General features: G+C 32.3%; 1 protein-coding gene and 1 long non-coding RNA gene across 2 annotated transcripts; one reads left to right on the top strand and one right to left on the bottom strand.

Moving 5' to 3' along the window:
- Positions 1-1,227: 1,227 nt before the first annotated feature.
- LOC129920103 (protein giant) lies at positions 1,228-2,844 on the bottom strand. The gene is made up of 2 exons (XM_056001301.1): positions 2,642-2,844; positions 1,228-2,517 (listed from the first exon to the last, which is right to left on the bottom strand). Exons 1-2 carry the CDS (start codon positions 2,694-2,696, stop codon positions 1,409-1,411), a joined length of 1,164 nt encoding a protein of 387 aa, XP_055857276.1. The 5' UTR covers positions 2,697-2,844; the 3' UTR covers positions 1,228-1,408.
- A 6,214-nt stretch (positions 2,845-9,058) lies between these two features.
- LOC129917682 (uncharacterized) lies at positions 9,059-10,110 on the top strand. The gene is made up of 4 exons (XR_008772841.1): positions 9,059-9,317; positions 9,392-9,569; positions 9,627-9,957; positions 10,011-10,110. It is a non-coding gene; the product is annotated as an uncharacterized LOC129917682 (long non-coding RNA).
- Positions 10,111-12,490: the final 2,380 nt, after the last annotated feature.

Raw genomic sequence — 12,490 nt, 5'->3', positions numbered from 1 at the left:
TCTTTAGAACTTCTAAATCAGGCGGAAACAACGCTTTGCTTTCCAAAGTAAGAAGTTTTTCAAAGCCAGTTTGACGTGATTAAAGAAGGAAATCTTTCGATTCACGTGAATCGAATAGCAGAATAGGGCTGATAATTTGTTGTTATAGGAATTTTGTAGTGACCTCTTTAAATAGTATATATGAATAACTTTAAAACTGACCTGTAGCCTGCTTTAAAGTTTTTCATATATATATCATTTTTTGTGAATATGGCGTTTTAGTTGAAATCTGTACTTTTTTTCGTAAAACAAATTTTACATTTTTGCACAAAAAAAAAAAACTAGATATATTTTGGTAAAATTTTGTGTTGAATTCCTTTAAAAAAATATCGAAATAAAATCGATCTTAAGGCGATTTTGCTGTAATAAACAATTTGCTGAACATTATTTTGCTGACAAAAATTCGATTCTTTTGTTGAAAGGAGTTCGACATGAGAATTGTGTTCAGCACCCTTAAAACAATTTCATTAACTCCTAAAACTATGCAACTTGATTGAAGACATAGCTATGTTCAAAAATTGTAGTAAATACCAACACCACAACACGAAGTTGGTAAAATGTATGATCATTTATTCATGGTGGTGAATAAACAATAACTAGGTATTTATGTGCTCATACAAATTTTCACTATACTATTCATACAACTTATGAGTGGTATCCAGCACTCTTAAGTTATGATCGAAAAAACTCCGAAAAATAAATACCTCCCTAAATAAGTAGTGCAAAGCAGATGGGCCATGAGCGTACATTAATGAATAATAAGCATCAAAATTAGGCTGAGGGCTAAGTCCCATATAAATTTGCCCCATGTCCTTTATTGTTGATTTTTGTAAAAAATAATTTGATAATATCGGCCAATGGTTTTTTTACAACATTAATTTTGCGATTTTAATTTGTCGACTGAGACTGAAGATGTTGTTTGTCTAAAATTTGTTCCTTTTTGGTGAACAAAAATTAAAAATTGAAATTTTTCGAAATTTGTAAAACTTTTTCTAAAAATGTAAAAAAATATTTACATAGGTCAGTTACCGGTTAAAAATAAAAAATTGAAAATGAATGCAATCTTCTTTTGAGAAAATGAATCTCAACGACCAAGAAAAAAAAGGAATAAACTGAACTTCGTGCAATTTCACAAGAATTACAGAACAGCAACAAGAATGTTTTCAACAAATAATAAAAGAATTCAAATATTATTTTTTTTAAACTGGATATATTTATTTCCCCCCATTTATTAAATAAAAATTTCCTTATATACAATACATAATTTTTTGTTTTGAATTTATATAATTTATACACTTTACAATTTTAACGTTCAACGCTTTGAAAGACTCTTTCCCTCTCACTCTTTTTGTATGTTGTTCTACACTCTTTAGACCTTTGTAAAAGCTTCCAGTTGTTTCTTTAAAGCGTCAATTTGGCAAAGGAGTTCGATATTTTGTCGTTCAAGATAAGCTGCTCGAATAGCAATCTCGTCTTCTTTAATGCGACGACGGTCTCGAGATTTCTTAGCTGCTGCATTATTTTTTCGTCTTCTCTCATAGTAAGCTTCATCTTTCACATCACCATTAGAATTAATACTATCGTTGTTGTTGCCATCGTTTTTATGAGATCCGTATTCAGCACTTGAACCATTTCCATTCGACGAATCATTATCACTTGATTCCATTGCTTTTTCATCACATTCACTGTTTGGGCCGTTACTACGGTGATTTGTTCGTCGCATTTTAGGATTTGTCACGATTCTATGACCTCCATTTGAATCTCGAAGATCATCAAGAGCTCTTTTGCGATACGTACTATAACGTTCCATGGTTGTTTTATCAAAAAGCACATCGGAAGCAGCAAAATGGGCAGCCACCATCAGAGGATCCCTTGGGAAGGCATTAAAAGGTCTTGTTGATTTGCTAGCACTAACAGCTCCAGTTGTAGCAGCATTAAGAATGCTCGGGAACAAAATACCAGTATCAGCTGGAAGCGATGGAAGGCTGGTATTGATTTCCGGTCTTGGGCTACTTTGTTGGGGAATGCTGGGAATTCTTGTCTTTTGAATATTTACTGCTGGATGTTGTGGGAATAGTGGTGACGAATTTGAAGTTATTGACGACACTGCTGGAGGTGGTGAGGCAGTTTCTTGCTTAATATGTGGATAGTACAATGGATACAGGGAAGCTATTCCTTGAGCTAATGGAGGCGGTCTTGACTGGGAGAAGACAACTTTATTTTGTGCAAGATTTGTTGCTGGTTGTGCCACTGATGTTGGTGGAGATCCGCAATGTGTACTGGGCGATGCTGTGCCAAAACTTGAATTATACGGTGAAGGGGTTTTTCGGGTCTCGACTGAATCACAGCGACGGGACAGGTCCAATACTTGGGAATCCGGGGTAAACCGCTCTCGTTGATAGTGATGGTAGTTGTAGGTGTTGTAGATATCCAATTTGGATCCTGGTTGACTTCCATGAAGAAGGTTATTGGTACAATCTGAATTGAAAAAAAAAAAAAAAAATTATTAGTTAAGGTTCAATATATTCAAAAACGCAAGCAAAAATCTACTTTTTTTCAAAATTTCTTTTTTTGTTGAAAAAACCTTGATTAGAACACTCACCGTTTTTCATATCCAACAAGAACTGTCCAGGTACAATTTTATCGTGAAGCATCATGATGTGTGTTTTTTTTTTATTATTTCTTTCAAAGAAATTATCAAATTTAAATTTTATCAGCTCAAAAACGTTTGAGTAGTAGAAAAGAAGTGCCGAAGTAGGTATTTCCTAAATGCGTTTTCGTGCTATTGCTATCGCTGTCGTTTCAAAACTAACGAGAAATATATTCTCAACCGACCTTATATAGTACCCTTAGGGGTGAGTTACAACGGTTACCTAGCCAAATACGTGTGACAAGTGTGTGACAGAGGGTGAATGAGAGTGTATTTTTGCAATTCTTATCTCTATTCTCGAAAACCCATGCAAAGAAACGAGACAAAAACTGATTTTTGGACACAAAGTAGAAAGGGTAGAGAAACCAGAAAGAGTTTCTTTTGTATTTTATTTTGTAGAGGGAGGTTTCGGGTTGTGTGTGCGTATTTTTCTTGACCTGTCTAGACTTACCACCAGTTCCTGGTTCGAGGACAGGCCATTAATGCGGATTATTGCAGATTCCCAAAAAAAAAAAAAACAACCGAACAAATTTTGCATCTTTTTGTGGTTCCGCTGTTACATGCGCGCATCCGAATTTTTAGGTAGACTTTTTCTATATATTTTTATTGCGCGCTATTGTTTCATTATGTTTTTGAGTTTTTGAAAGAATGGTTGGTATTTTTTCTTTTTATTCAAAAATATTGTTTTATGATGGGTGTGCGGGTGTTGTAAAAATTTTTAACCAAAATGCAACTTAAAAAAGGGTTGGTTAACCAATAAATGAACTTTAAAAAAATGTTGCAGAAACTCTTTCGTTTTATTACCATGATGAATAAAAAAATAGGTGTTTTGACGAAAGGGTTTTTAGGTTTTTAGTTAAGACAAAAAAGAAATGTTTTTATTACACTCTCTTAGGTAATATGAGAGTTCTTAAAAAACGAAAGAAGTTATGAATAGAGGTATGAATAATCGGAGTATTCTAATGAAAAATGTAAAAGACCGTGTTTTCGGTGTTTTTGAAAGAGGTATTTTGCTTGGAAAATTATATTATGGAGACTGTTTTTGAAAGGGTTTGAAATATATTTTTGGTAATCAAGGTTAAAACATCTGTAGGTAATACACTTTTTAACAAATTGTTGGCTACAAAAAGGCGCGGAAAAGTATCTAGTTTAAAAATTTGAATTCAAAGTTTAAATAAAAAAATATACCAATGGAAACCGAAGACGTAAGATTAGATTTAAAGATTACCTAGAGATTTGAATATAACAAATATTAATGCTTTTAAAAGTTATTAAAATTAACATGAAACTTCCTCAAAAACAACAAAAATTCTTCTCGAAACAACAACAAACAAATAAATATTTTTTCAGAACGTAAATAATGCGTTGAAAAAAGTTCTTTGTTTCATGTAAGACATGAAATCATTAAAATCATTAAAATATACCACCCTATTCTGGTATTCGATTCACGTGAATCGAAAGAATCACTACTATAATCTTATCAAATTGGTTTTGAAACGCCTCTATCTTTCGAAGGCAAAGCGTCTGTTTTATACCTTAATATTTAAGAAAAACTATTTTTGTTTTTTAATGTAATTTCAACCGCTTATTTAATAGTTTCACTTTTAATAAATTTCGCTTATGTTAAGCTTGTCATAAAAAATCATCACAACGGACGAATAAGTGGTCTAAGTGTGTCAGTCGTTTTCCTGATTTTTTATTAAAATAAATATTCGGAACAAAAGAATTTGCAGAAAATGTTTTCTAGTTTTCGAAGCTTTTCCGAATTAATGCCTCAGCTAGAACAATTCTCAGATATTCAAAACTTAGTTTTCGTATTTCTGTTTTCAAAAATATGAAAATTATGCGGAAACTATTTTTGAAAATGTTTAAGTCGGAAATGGAGTCCAATACTCCATTTCTGGCCGTAGTCGTTATTTGCAACGAAAAATGCTCAAAAACATGAAATCAAAAAGAAGTATTGTATACTGAGGGCGCAACTTTAAATGTAACGGAGCTTTTAAGAAAAACTCGAGTTTATCTCATTTGAATTGCATTCGATAAAGCTCACTTTAAGTTAGACAACAAATATGAATATTCCCCAATATGGTAAACGGTGATTTTTAATGTTAAAAAAAACTAAGATAAAACATGTTTAAATTTAATTTGAAACAACTGCTGAACGAACTCCCTTCAGGTTCTGGAATGCTGAATTGGAAATGAATCCTAAGATAGCGGTCTGTCACGTAGACGGCTGCCTGCCACAGACGATGGATAAAATTCTACACGCAAAGTCGATTCTAGCAATATGTCCAATTACTTTAATCGATATTAAAAGGAACTTTTTCCAGCAACTCGGCTTTGGGCTCTGCGTTGTTGGATGGGAGTCGGAGCTTAGAAAAGCGGTAGTCGGTCGGTGTGATAGACCGTTACACGGAAGACTGCTGTACCAGAGGAAGCCAAAACACTAAGCAATCTTCCTGAAATTAAACACATCATTACACTTCAGTATCACGTAAGTATCTGACCAGGGAATGTTCAGACCAACAGTCTCTCATAACCAAAACGATCAGTAGGTAATCATGGTTTTTTTTTTATGGTTAAAAAAATTTCATTTGTACGTATTGAGTGGAAATCATAAATAATTGTAAAATAGAACAAAATTAATTCGTATTCAGCAACCCAAAAAAGACCGTAATAGTAGTTACCAAAAACAATTATACCGGAACTTTCCACTTCTATATGGGCCTGAAAATACTTGACTGTTTTCGACTGTTTTCTTTTATGTCTCTTGTGTTTTTTTTTTGTTCTTGATTTTGATGATTCTTTTTTATTTGAAAGCTGGTGTGGTCCCATTTCAATTCGACGAAGCCCTGACATTGGCATCCACAGGAAAGAAATCGGTTTTGTTTTTTGTTAAAAATATATTATTCTATAGAAAGCCTCAGCATTCAGAGCTGAAGAAATACAACAATTTTCAACCCCTCCTCTTGAAAGAGTTTTCAGTAGTATGAGGACATTTTTACTGCAAACATTCCAGAAAAATAAACAAGCTGCATAACTTTTTTTAGAGTAAAAATTTAAAATTTTTCTCAACAATTGGAGCCCATTTTTACCCCCAAATTATATGTCAACAACAAGTGCTCAACTGATGCCTAACCTAACTTGTGCCTTAACTTTATAACTCGAGTTTATTTAGGTACATTTTGGTTTAAAATATCACACAATTTTTATTAAGCAGTGATTTATTGAAAAGTGTGAGTAAATTTTTTGGAAACCGCATTACAAAATCGACATTCCAAACTAAAGGTCTTACTTCATTAAGAGAAAGTACATATTACGACTTAATGTGCAAATCAAAAATTGCAGAATGTTTTTCATTCTCTAATGAGTTCTAGATGACAATTTCTTATGTAAAATTATTTAAATTGGGTTTTACTTTCTTTAATGGTATTTTTAAAACTTATGAATACTAACTTAGCAGAAACTCCAAATGTCATTCATTAATTGAACAAAAATCTAAAAATGCTAAAACCATTAACGTAATTAAAGTTTTCACTTTTAAGAGGTATCTTCGCGGCTACTATGATGTATTGGTTAGGTAGTTTTTTCGTTTTACTTTCGGATGTGTTACCTCAATATAAACATAAACTCCTAATACTTGCTATTCTTGGAAGGAATTGTGTAATAAAAAAAACCCTTTGGTTTTTTAAAAAATATTTGGGCAAAAAGGTTAAAAGATCTCAATTTTTCTGTTTTTTATTCTTTTTTGTTCAATGTAACAGTGTCTTCGTTTTTTATTCTTAAAGGGTTGTATAAGTCTAAAAAAAAATTCTCAAAGGAACCGACTCTCTGGAAAATGTCATAACACCTTAATTGCTTTCTTTTTTTAATATTCAGGTATGTAGCTTATGCATATTGATAGTCAAATTATCAGTAAGGGTTAGACTAAGTCAAAACCTTGTATTTTAGTCAACCCTTTTGCTAAAGATAGGCTTAAACTATTGCGTATCATAAAAATCTGTTAGAACCTCAGTTCTTAGAAAATTTTGGAACGTTCCTAATCAAAAGAAGAAATATTCGCAAGCACAATGTTTTCTGTTGCCTTCATGTATCTCTTGTCCTTTGTCAAAAATGTTGCAATATTTTTTTGGAATTGACTGAAAAATGTAATAAGCGAAAATGAAGACAATGTGCATTCGATATCCTTGTTCCTCTGATGCATTAAGACAAAGATAGAATACCCTGTCTCTCTACTGGGATTAAAAATATCAAAAAACAATAGGTTCGAGCATTTATGTCAACAAATTCCCTTTCTCAATGGACATCCAGAAAAGGATTTAACGTACTTATTGTTTTGGAAACTGTTTTCGGCAGAAATCTTGTGTAAAAGGAAGGTCAATGAGGAAAACAGTTATGTTTGCATCTACTTATATATACATTGAATGCGAAATGGAAATTTGAAGAAGTGGACAGTAAATATTGACCAGGATGCAATTTTGAAAATACCTAACGGCTAACGGAAAGGAAAGGCGTAAAACAAACAAAAAGATGTTAATAAGGAAAGAGTTGTTATGATGAGAGAATATTCTAACGTGTCAAGGTTACCGGATAATACAGATACACTAGACCATATGCCTAGATTTATACCTATTTTAAAGTGTGTGTTGAGGGACGGGACAGTACTCCTATAATGCGGAAGGGCGGGCGCCAATTCGTTATGCTTGTGCTATTTACGTGGAGTGAAAATATTCGTTTTTGTTATATGTTGAAGTGTGTTTTCTATTTAGCTAGTTTATTTATAAAAATACACAATCTTTGTAAAATACAGTAAAATAGCTATAGATAAGCACTTGATATTATTTATTGTGAAAGCTTCCAGTATTAATTTAAAACAATAGTGTCAATATCGTTTAGCATTCCATTTCCTATTTAGATCGTGTTTTTTATTTTTAATTATTTTTATTTTTTTATAAATTGAAAAAATAATAGTAGCTACTGGGACTTAGTTTGTTATAGAGTTCAGCTAAGCGATTGAACATAACTTAAAAAGATAACCTCTCGAAAAAAAAGGTTGAAACTCTTGGAACACTTGCTAAATTTTATAATCTTCTTAAGATAATTATCTTTTTATCGATTATAATCGAGCAACATTTTAGTAAAATGTAAGAAAATCGTTTTGGGAATTTGGTGCGACTTGGTCAAACTTTTTAGACTTTAAAGAAAACCCTTTTGATTATACTTTCGGACACTTTGTGGCCACGCTGCCTGGCGCCCAACATTGATGAATACTAAAGTGCTGTGGATTTAATAGTCCAAGAAGATGGGGAAATAAATATTTATTATCACGTTTTTTCTTTGTAAAAAAAACTTCCTCAGGCCCTGTTTTTCAGTGCAAGGTTAAAGTTAAACCTGAGTTAACTCAATTTTATTCTCGATTTAACTCTGGATGATGTAAATAAAATGTATTTAATGGTCTGCTCATTAAGTTTTGAAGGGTTTTACATCTTCCATTTCACTGAAAATTTCCTTGAGCCAAATTCATTTTTCAGGATTAACTAACTCTGAGTTTATTCTGCACTGTAAAAGAAGTCTTTAATCATAAAGGCTACAATGGAAAAGGCTACATTACCGAATGAGGGAAAATTAGAACTTTTTCAACATTGCATAAAAAAGACAAAAATCCTAGCACCTCTAAAAATAACACTGGTTTACAAAATTAAACCGAGACTAAACTACACACCTATACTTTTCCAAAGATTTTCAGTATCCTGAAAACTATACTTTTCCAAAGGGTTATCAATATGCTGAACTCTAGTGCAGTCGAAAAAGTTTTTGTTTTTGCTTTTTTATCGTAAATAGTATAGCTGTCGAAAACAAATAATAGCGTCTATTAAAATGAAAAAAAAAAAAGTATTTTCTACAAGAGATTCCACGACAACTTTTTGATACGAGAAACGACACAGAACTATTATACAAAGAACAATATTTAATGAAATTTATTTAATGATTAAACGTTAACAATTGAAACCGAATGAATAACAGCAAATAAATTCCCAGACTGCTTGGCTGGGAATTCATTTTTGAAGATAATTATGGAATAAGTCGGAAATTCAAAATCACTTCAAAGTTATCAAAAATAGGACCATATTCAATGTGTACAGATAAGAAAGTTAATATTAATATTTTGTTCGAACATCATCAGTTGCCGCTTCCCACGTTTTGTAACTTGTCTATCAATATACTCAGTCATATAAGTAAACAGTTAAATTTATGATTAAAATGGATCCATTGCATAATTCATCTCAAATAATAGTGTATTAATGAAAGATTCTAACATCCGGTTTAAAAGTGACCATCAATCCATAAAAGGCTAAGGTTCAACAATATTTAGTCACAATATTTACCTACTTTGCAAACCAAGAAATTAATATTTCAAAACAGATATGACACAGATATTTCTTTCTGTTGGTTGACAAAACAATCTCAGAAGAAGAAAAAACAAACCTCAATCAAAGGATTTTAAAACCCAATTATTTCAAAAACTGAAAAATATCAACTTCCTTTGACCACTAATTGACCATCTTTTGAAGAAAGATACGAAAAGTAAATGTTTATCTAGACATTTCTTTCGGTCTAGTAATCATGCGTAATATCATCAGTTTTTATCTTTTTTTCTTTCAAGATTTTTATGAATGAATTCTGTTCTCTTATATTCCACAGCAATTATAAGACAGCTCCTTTTGAATCCCTCAAAAATATAAGTGTGCAACATTCAAATTACGGAACTGTATTAGGATGTGCGATCGTGCGTTAACATTTTTCATTCGATCTCAATTACCATTTCCGAAAAGGAAGCGGAAAAAGAATATGTACATAAAGAATGGACTTAAAGAAACAGGTATGGCTAAAAAATTAATGTTATTTTTTCAAATCCTTAAGTAATTATAATCATAAGGCGGTATACCTGAAGACAATATTGAGTGCAGGAACTTTAAAAATTATTTAAATGAAGGAAACCAATGTAGATCAATAGCAAAAGGGATTAAATATATTGAATCTATTTTCATATTTGCATAAACCTCAGTAAATCCTATTGCCTTCCAAGGGAAATCTACTTCTGAAAGGAATTCACTACGAGTGTGTTAGTTGCGGATTTCCACTAAACGTTCAAACAGGTAAATTGAAGTCATTGTTGAGTGAAGAGTCGTCAATATTTCTAAATGAAAAAATGAATGCTCCAAAGACACCAAAACCAAGATAATTCGACTGTTCTTGTAGGCCAGTTGGTATGTACAAAAAATAATCTGAAATGTAAAAACTCGTAAAATTTTTCGCATAGAACGGTAGAGGTCACTGAAGCTTTTCGGGAAAATTGAGCTTAAACCAAAAGCGCCATCTTGGATTGAACGAAAACTAGTTTTAGTGAATAACTTGTTGTAACCATCCCCTCTAGATCTTGGAGGATAGGGAATTCCTGTAAGATGATTCGATCTATTTTTACACGGACGGATCAGAAACTGAAGATGGAGTTGGTGGAGGTGTATACTCAGATAGACTAAATTTAAGTCTCTCCTTTCGTCTTCCTAATCACTGTAGCGTGTTTCAGGCGGAACTTTTGGCAATAAAAGAAGTCCTGTGTTGGCTTAAAGAAAACGTTGTATCAAACAAAGATATTCGTATCTTCTCGGACAGCCAGGCAGCCATTAAATCTCTTGATTCTGTCTGTACCAATTCAATAACTGCTTTTAACTGTCGATCATATCTGATGGAGATGGCACAGAGTTTAACATTCACCTTTGCTGGCCGCCGATACTTCAGGAAATTGCAGAGCTGATAAACTTGCCAAAAGTGGAACACTGATACCTTTATTACCAAATAAGGTCAACATAGGTATTCACATCGCTACGTGTAAACTAATGCTCAAACAAGATGCTACAAATTAAACAAACCTTAGGTGGAATAATATTACCACATGTACATATAGCGACTAAACAGATCTGGCCAATACTGGATCTGAAGCGCTCTAATTGTTTAATATCTCTAAGCAGCTCCGTAATAGGTGTCATAACAGGACACTGTATAATAACCAAGCACGCAACACGCCTCGGAATCTATTCCAATGATTTCTGCAGAAGCTGCATGGATGAGGAGGAGGTGGAATCGATTCCACACCTTCTATGTGAATGTCCTGCGTTATCTCAAAGACGTAAATTCCATTTGGGAGAATTCTACTATAACAACCCTAGTGGGCTAGCAAATATAGACATAGGTAGTCTCGCTCGCTTTATTAGAAGCTCCAAATGGTTCAACGAATAGGAAGAGAAAAAATCTCAAAGATTCATTGTGGTATCACAACGGACCAATAATGGTCTAAGTGTATCAGCTCTCCTGCTGAAAGCCACGTTAACCTAACCTAACCTAATAACTTGTTGGTGCTTTTTGATTTTTGACAAAAATGATTGGGCAAAACTTGTAGAAAATAATATTTCCTGCAAGTATTATTTATAATTTTTTTCTATATGATCGATATTTTCCAAGTTATTTTGTAAATACTTTTCCCTGATACCGCTTACACGTTGTATCCTCCTTGCGTTCGGATTTTTTGATAAACGTACATAATAGAAATCTAGCGGGGATGAGAAATCTAGCTGCAATATTAGTTTTGGCATATTCTTAATTATTTATTAAAGAAGGTTTAAATTCGATTTGTTTTTTGGGTCAGCTTTAAGAAAACCATTTTCATTAACTGGGATTATCCCCAAAGAAATATAATGTAACTTCAGAACGTAAATATTCAATTATAAAATAAAAAAGATTTTCTGGAAGACTTTTTAAGTAGATCCCGTTGAATTCCAGCTGGTATTTATTTTCTTCGTTATTCTTTTAGTAAAAAACTACAGCTAAACAAATTAAAGGAGCAAATGAATCTTTCATTTGGCAAGCCAGTGTAATACAGTAAAACCCGGATAAGTACCTCACCTTAAATGCACTATTTTGACAGGCACTAAAGCGGGTAAGGTACTTACAAGAACCCGGTTAAGTGCTCATAGGCACTTATCTCTATATTTATTAAATAATAAAAAAAAAAATATGTTTGATTACTAAAAACATAATCTTCACAAAACAAAATTACTTTGAAAGTTCAAAATAGCTAACTAGTTAATTTCTACCTTTAGTAGAATTTTTGAATTTAAAGCGGTTTAGGAAACGAAGTTTTTCTTACAGTTCAAACTTGTTTCAAATGTGTACTTAAAAGAATTTTTTGCAAGTAAATTCAACTATAAGTATTTGAAAAGCCAGGCAATTAAGCGGGGAAGGCAGTTAAGTGAAAGGTACTTAAAAGATGAATTTTATATGAAAAAATCCTTAAAATTTTGGTTCTAAAAATCAAAGGTACTTATGCGGGTTAGGCACTTAAGCGAGAGGCACTTATCCGGGTTTTACTGTAGTTCAAAAATGATATTTAGGATAATTTAACCTTGTTTTAAATGCAATATGCAATATGTATCTTCAAAGCGATATAGCTAATACAAAATGTTGATACAAAACCTGTATCTGACCTTGACTCCAGGTTTTTGGAGTAGGGCCAAAACCTGCAATGTTTTTGAACTAATATCTCAATATGGAAAAATGTAAATAAAGATTTTGTCCAGTGTAACGAATGTGTGCAGTCAGTCAAATCTTAAGACTTAAGGTATCTAAATAGAAAGTATAATTGAAACTTTAAAAAATATCAGAAGTTACTAATATTTTTTTAAAAACTAAAAATAAGATATTGTATCTTATAATTCTTAAGGTGTATAGCATATCGAAGAAATA

Source organism: Episyrphus balteatus, chromosome 4 (assembly GCF_945859705.1).
Source record: "Episyrphus balteatus chromosome 4, idEpiBalt1.1, whole genome shotgun sequence".
NCBI classification, from domain to species: Eukaryota; Metazoa; Arthropoda; class Insecta; order Diptera; family Syrphidae; genus Episyrphus; species Episyrphus balteatus.
This window is presented reverse-complemented; position numbering and strand designations above follow the sequence as displayed.